This window comes from Alosa sapidissima, chromosome 12, assembly GCF_018492685.1.
Source record: "Alosa sapidissima isolate fAloSap1 chromosome 12, fAloSap1.pri, whole genome shotgun sequence".
Taxonomy (NCBI): domain Eukaryota; kingdom Metazoa; phylum Chordata; class Actinopteri; order Clupeiformes; family Clupeidae; genus Alosa; species Alosa sapidissima.
Window position 1 is genome coordinate 36511137 of NC_055968.1, and position 7500 is coordinate 36518636.

Consider the following 7500-nt stretch of genomic DNA (forward strand, 5'->3'; position numbering starts at 1 on the left):
AGTGTAATGGTGTAAAATGCATGCTTTTCTTTTCTATTGCACAGTACCATCTCGGAGAGGTTCTTAAAACGAATTTTAGTTTTGCGCCAGCATCACTCAAAGTGTGAATCCCTCTATGATAAAATGGTATAGTTGACAGCTACACTCTCATTAGTTTGCACATCACAGTAATGTTCCTGTTTGACAATTCTCTAAATAAATTGTGTATGGGATGAGGCAAAATTGTAATATAAAAGGATGATGTTGCTCTTATTAAATCAATAATAGACCATTTAATGCAATGAACTGCTATAGACCCAGGACTTGGAGATGGAGGCATACTGTAGATGACTGTTACTGTTTGCCTGTGTGCCATGTGAAGAAAGAGCAATCATTATTGTTCATATGCAATAAAAACATTCTTGAGAAAATGTCTTATGGGCATGAATAGTGGAATTAGATGATCATTTCATAGCTTATACTGTATGTTTGTTACAGGCAACCATGGGGAAGCAGGAGAGCGATGCAGAATCGGGATACAAAACGGAAGGCCCAAAAAGAACAACAAAAGTACGAAATGTAAGTAATTTACATTCTAAACATGTTAAATCACCCAGTGTTTACTCCAGGAGACGTGTTGTGTGCTACAGGTGTGAACACAAAACTCGGAAATATGTTTGGACCTGATTCTCCTTATATTGTCCGGTCTTATGTGATGGCTATATATTTGATTCTCTGTATATTGTCTGGTAATATGTGATTGCTATATACACTATATTTCCAAAAGTATTGGGTCACCTGCCTTGACCCCGATATGAACTTCAGTCACATCCTATTCTTAATCCATAGGGTTTAATATGACGTTGGTCCACTCTTTTAAGATATAACAGCTTCAACTCTTCTGGGAAGGCTTTCCACAAGGTGTAGGAGTGTTCCCAGAAGAGTTGAAGCTGTTATAGCAGAAAATGGTGTCATATTAAGCCCTATGGATTAATAACAGGATGTGACTGAAGTTCATATGGGGGTCAAGGCAGATGACCCAATACTTTTGGCAATATAGTGTATATATTTGATGTCCTCCTATGTGTTCTTGTCCTCCACAGAACAGTGCTTCAGAATTAGTTCCAGAGCTACAGCGAACGGAAAGTGTGTTTGTAAGTGATAATATAAGACTACTTGAACCAGTGAAATATGGGTGAACAAATTGTGTTTGTGTATTTGTTGTACAATGTTGTCTTGATGTTAATGAATGAGTTATGTTTTATCATAGATGTGGTGATAGTTGTCATAGTGTTAGTAGATTACATTTCATAGATACTCCTATTACTCTCATTCATGGTATTTGACTTCATCACAGCTTTTTTTAATATCAGTAAGCAGACTGCAAAACTTTCTAAACATTGCTTTAAAATTAATCTTTGTTTTTCTATCTGAAGCTCACAAAAGAGATGCTGGGCATTCCAAGGGATTCTTTGCCCAGCAGTGAAGATAGTGGCAGTGAGGACGATTATGTTCCGGACTCAAATAGCAGCAGCTCAGAGGAGCCCAGTGATGAGGAACCTGCAAAGAAGGTCAGGCCCAAAGTTTCTTCTGCCAAGTCCAGTGATGAGGAACCTGCAAAGAAGGTCAGGCCCAAAGTTTCTTCTGCCAAGTCCAGTGATGAGAAACCTGCAAAGAAGGTCAGGCCCAAAGTTTCTTCTGCCAAGTCCAGTGATGGCACAACAGCAACAACATCCTTTTCTGCCACTGACAATGAGAAGTCTTCAAGTGAGTCAGTAGTTGTAATGAATGTGAAAAAGAAATCAGATGGGTCAAGGGCCTACAGCAAAAGGCATTTTTGTCTTTTTTGTTCAAAGCCTTATGCAAAAATGGCAAGACACTTGGAACATGTACACAAAAATGAAGCAGAAGTAGCTGCAGCTGTTAGATTCCCCAAAAATTCAAAATCAAGAAGAATTCACCTGGACCTTCTGCGCAAAAAAGGAAACCGGGCACACAACATTGACGTGATTCGTGAAGGCTCTGGCGTGATAGTTCCTTGTAAACAAACAAGTGACAGTAATATCAATCCTAACGATTTCCTGCATTGTTTAAGCTGCCAAGGGCTTTTCAAGAGAAGGTTTCTTTGGAAGCATATGAAAAGGTGCACTCTGGCTAGACAGTGTGGGGTACTCAAACCTGGCAAAAACAGAATACAATCACTCTGTGCAAACGCTCAACCTGTACCAGTGGGAGTAAGTGCTAAGTTATGGAAGCTCTTAAGTGAAATGAGTCAGGATGATGTTACCCATGCCGCTAAAAATGACGTGTGCATTGTAAAGATGGGAGAGCAAATGTTTAACAAAATTGGCCATGATCCTTCAAAACACGAATACATTAGGCAAAAGATGAGGGAGGTTGGAAGACTGCTGTTAGCAGGTACACAGGAATCCCCAATGAAGACAATGGAGGATTTCATTCTTCCGTCGAACTTTCCACATGTTGTGAATGCTGTGAAGGATGTAGCAGGCTTTGACAGTAACTCCAATTCTTTCAAAATACCTTCACTGGCTTTAAAATTAGGCCACAGCTTGCAGAAGATTGCGAGCATTATTGAATGTAATGCAATGATATCGGGGAAAAAGAAAATTGTTGAAAATGCACAACACTTCAAACAAATTTACCGAACATGCTGGAATGAAAATGTTTCCTCATCTGCACTGAAAACACTTTCAGAAGCGAAGTGGAACACCCCACAACTGCTGCCATTCACTGAAGATGTTAAAAAAATGCACATGTACATGGATCAAAAACAAAAAGAAGCATACCAACAGCTAACAAACGAGGAATCATCAAGGAACTGGGTTGATCTAGCTGAGGTAACCCTCGCTCAGCTTATACTGTTCAACCGTAGAAGAGAGGGGGAGGTGTCAAAAATGCGCCTAACTGCCTTCACTGAAACTGATGTGCCATTGCATGCAGATGTAGCTGAGGCTCTTACTGCTCTAGAGAAGAAGCTGTGTGAACACTTCAAAAGGATTGAAATTCGTGGGAAGAGAGACAGGAAGGTCCCTCTACTGCTAACCCCAGCAATGCAGGCGTCCATGGAATTGTTAGTGAAGACTCGTGCATCCTGTGAGGTTCTCGAAAATAACATCTATTTTTTTGCCAGACCTAGACAAGAAACGTTTATTCGAGGCTACAAGTGCATTCACCAGTTTGCAAAGGAGTGCCAAGCCAAATACCCAGAGCGCTTATCCTCTACGAAATTAAGGAAACATGTATCCACACTTTCCAAGGTTTTGAACCTCAAAGATACAGAAATGGATCAATTGGCTGATTTTTTGGGCCACAACATCGCAGTCCACCGCAAGTTCTATCGTCTGCCAGAAGGAACACTACAACTGGCTAAAGTTAGTAAAGTCCTGATGGCCATGGAAAGAGGGTGCTTAATGGACTACAAAGGAAAGAATTTAGATGAAATTGAAATTGATCCCAATGGTAATTATAATGTTCAAGGTTAATGTTAATCTCACTATGATTTATACATTTAGTAGATTTCACAAGTTTCTGATTGGTGTGCTTTAGAAACAATTCCAGAGGAGAGTGACCATTCAGAAAGCGAACTGACGGACGAAGAACTAAGCCCACCTTCTACATCCTACCTACCTTCAGCTGCTAAGAAACGTAAGTATTAAGGGTAACAGTGTTTCCTCTACATTTATTTCAGCATGGCGCCCCCCCCCCCCCCCCCCCCCCATTGTTTAATTAATACCGCCACGGTATCAGAATCAGGGCAGACGCACATTTGCTTTTTAAATAATCCTGCGACGTATCCTCCCCTGCTGGCTGCCGCTCGCATTGCAATTTAACAATAAGTAGCCTAAACCTAGTCAGAGGTTATTATGGCCCGTCCAGTTTCAGTTTACATATTATATATTGTATTGATGTAGCCTATTTAAAGCATTAACTTTCTTCTCAGTGTTTCCTCTTCATTTAGCAGTGCCACTGCTTCAGAATTAGGGGAGACGCAAAATATTGTCCAGAAGCATAGTACTAGTAGGCTAAATGCCCTTCGCTGGCTGCTGAAAATTGCAGTTTAAGAATAAACAGCAATGCTAATCCGAGGTACCTGCCGCCACTGTTAAAAAAAATCTAGCGGAAAAACTGGGTAATATGAATGCTTGCAGGTTGTCTTGAAGGTGTTGAACATGATTCTGATTTTAATGTCTGAAACGCAGGCACTTCAAAGAAGAAACAGTGCATGCAATCAGAGGAAGAGTCCGAGGATCCAGGTTCAGCTGCTAAGAAACGTAAGTATTAAGAGTAATATGAATGCTTGCAGGTTGTCTTGAAGGTGTTGAACATGATGCTGATTTTAATGTCTGAAACGCAGGCACTTCAAAGAAGAAACACTGCATGCAGTCAGAGGATGAGTCCGAGGATCCAGGTTCAGCTGCTAAGAAACGTAAGTATTAAGGGTAATATGAATGCTTGCAGGTTGTCTTGAAGGTGTTGAACATGATGCTGATTTTAATGTCTGAAACGCAGGCACTTCAAAGAAGAAACATTGCATGCAATCACAGGACGAGTCCGAGGATCCAGGTTCAGCTACTAAGAAACGTGAGTAAGGTTTTGTTCATGCCTAACTGATAAATAAATGTCATCGGAGACAGCAGGGGCCATATTCACAAAGAATCTTAAGGCTAAAAGTAACTACTAACTTTCAGAGAATGCTGTAGCAACATAATTGACATCCCCAGAAAGTCCTCTGCACGTAACTTTAGGTATGGACAAGAAACGTAGCCACCATGTTATTCAACTACGCCGTGACGACCTATGCGGTACATGCTCACGACGTTGCCACAATATAACTGTCAGCTGGGGATTAACTCAAAGTATTTTAGCCCTAAAAGTAGCACCTAAGTCTGGGATAGCTTAGAAATAGTCAAGAAGACTCCTAACTCACTAAAACCTTTTCACAAACATTTGGGTAACACTTTACTTGACGGGTGAGTTCATAACACATAACTCATAGCAGCTGTCATAAACTGCACATAAAGCATTCATGACTGTTTCATGATACATGACTCATACCAAACCTTTCATGAATGTGAAGCAAAAAATAAATAAATCAGAAGCAAAAAATTGCTTCTCCTCTTTGCAAACGTGTCTTCATACAGATTCATTTTAAAAAATGTTGTTTGCCCTTCACAAAATGTGTGTTGCAGACAGGATGGTGATTTGTGGTGTGAAATTGTTTTTGTTTTAGGCACATCAAAGATGAAGAGCCAAAGTAAATGTGATGAAATGAACTCCGATGTTCCAGATGCAGCATCCAAGACATGTAAGTATGATGGATGTTTGTGTTCTGATATGAACTTATGTAGTCCGATCAAAACTAGTGTAGCAAATGATAGGGTTTGTGTTCAAGTAAATATGTTAAACCTGTCAGGAAACTGAGCTAAAATAAATGTATAGGCCTCTGTCTTTATCAAATTAAAACTTGTCAAACAACTTCATCATACAACAATTCATTCATTGTCAGACTTGAAAGACACATAAGTGTGAATATTTTTGGTTAAGCATATTTCATTAGTGTCTTTTTGATATTCTTTGTTGTGATTCTATTTCACAGCCTGCCGCAAGAGAAGACCATGGAGTCAAGAAGAAATCCGCGCTGTTGAGAAGACCCTGATGAAATTTATCACTACAGGCAGAACTCCTGGGAAGGCAGACTGCGTTTCTTGTATCAACTCAGCACCTGAAGCACTTAAGTTCCGTGACTGGATGTCAGTTAAGTTTTATGTCAAAAATCGTTGTGTGTCCTACCAAAGAACCACACAGACCCTTTTATAGCAATTTGATAAGAATGAGTTTGGGGGTGGGAGATGGGAATGTGTTCGGTTTTCTTAACAGGGCTTGAGCATTTCAGAGGACCACACAATACATGCTCTGTACTTACACAGTATTCTTGTTTATATTTTATGTTGGCAGAGGGTCAGCAATGTTTTTGTCATTGGTATTACAGTACATGCACTTTATTTTAACAGTACTTAAATGATTTTAGGTTGGGAGAGGGTCAATTGTGTACTTTCATTGTTAATACTACATGCTCATACAAACAGGCTTTAGAGGAAAATTAATGATGCTCATGATTGTAATAATGTTGAAGTGTAAAGAGTTGCGTGTGAGAAGAAGGTACGTTGTATCCTTGTTGACGAGGTTCGTTAAAAATATTCTGACAACACAATTTTTTTTATTCATTTTAATATTTCTTTTATTTTCATTATTCACTTGGTATCTGCAATGCCTGAGTAGATATTTTATATTGAGAAGGTATCTGCTTTTTCACATGGTGTTGACTGTAGCATTACTAGCACTTTCAGAAATAATGTACGCTAATAACTATCACAACAATCTACCTCATAACGTTCTAATGAAGTGTGGTTGTGCATTCTGGCACTGTGTTAAGCAGCCAATAAATGTGTTGATTGCTACTAATGTTTTTATTTCTTTCCTTGTGTATACGTATTAGCTTCAACTTGGTGTCATGAGGCAGGTCTCACGAGTATTTCCAAAACAACAGTAAATCCTCAAATACCTCATGGTATTATAGTATAAGATGCATTGCAACTTGAACAAATGTGGTTTACATTACATGTGCTCCTTCAGAATGGTTTTCAGTATATCCAAGAAAATACAGAAGTTGGTCCCCAGATTGCACTGTGCTTGTTGATTACATCACTTGGGTGGGCGTAACTATGGGCGGGGCCAGAGTCCTCACTTTGACCACCTGACACCTGTCCCCTGTGGCTGGTCAGGAGTCAGGTGTCAGACTAACTTCAGGTATGAAGTGTGTATTCTATATTCCAACTGATTTGCTTATTACTGAACCCATATACAATGCTCCTGTGCAATGCCTTGTCTGTACCATGCTTAGAAAGTGGTGTCCCCAAAAGTGACCGTTCTTTCAGGTGTCCCCAGGCGGTGATAAAGATGGGTATGTGTGTGTGTGTGTGTGTGTGTGTGTGTGTGTGTGTGTGTGTGTCCCTCTGCTGACAGAAGCCCTTTTTTCTTCCATCCTCTCTTTCTCCCTCTCCCTATCTTGCTCTCTCTCTCTTTCTCCCTCTCCCTATCTTGCTCTCCCTATCTTGCTCTCTCTCTCTTTCTCCCTCTCCCTATCTTGCTCTCCCTATCTTGCTCTCCCTATCTTGCTCTCTCTCTCTTTCTCCCTCTCCCTATCTTGCTCTCCCTATCTTGCTCTCCCTATCTTGCTCTCTCTCTCTCTCTCTCTCTTTCTCCCTCTCCCTATCTTGCTCTCCCTATCTTGCTCTCCCTATCTTGCTCTCTCTCTCTTTCTCTCCCTATCTTGCTCTCTCTCTCTTGCTCTCTCTCTTTCTCTTTCTCTCTTTCTCTTTCTCCTTCTCTTTCTCTCCCACTCTCTCTCTACCTCCCTCTCTCTCCCTTTCTCTCTCTCCCTCCCTCTCTCTCTCCTTCTCTCTCCCTCTCTCCATCTCTCTCTCTCTCTCTCTCTCTCTC

At 40.5% G+C, this 7500-nt stretch overlaps 1 protein-coding gene across 7 annotated transcripts in view; it reads left to right on the forward strand.

Moving 5' to 3' along the window:
* LOC121678210 overlaps positions 1-6462 on the forward strand; it is a 7805-nt gene extending 1343 nt beyond the window's left edge. The window contains exons 3-12 of one of the 7 annotated variants that reach the window (XM_042057542.1): positions 45-126; positions 478-558; positions 1083-1133; positions 1416-3459; positions 3547-3645; positions 4200-4271; positions 4355-4426; positions 4510-4581; positions 5231-5305; positions 5597-6462. In XM_042057542.1, the coding sequence (XP_041913476.1) occupies positions 45-126; positions 478-558; positions 1083-1133; positions 1416-3459; positions 3547-3645; positions 4200-4271; positions 4355-4426; positions 4510-4581; positions 5231-5305; positions 5597-5817 (2869 nt within the window). In that variant the 3' untranslated portion in view covers positions 5818-6462. The other 6 variants (XM_042057544.1, XM_042057543.1, XM_042057548.1 and 3 more) reach the window with 6 other exon arrangements.
* Positions 6463-7500: the final 1038 nt, after the last annotated feature.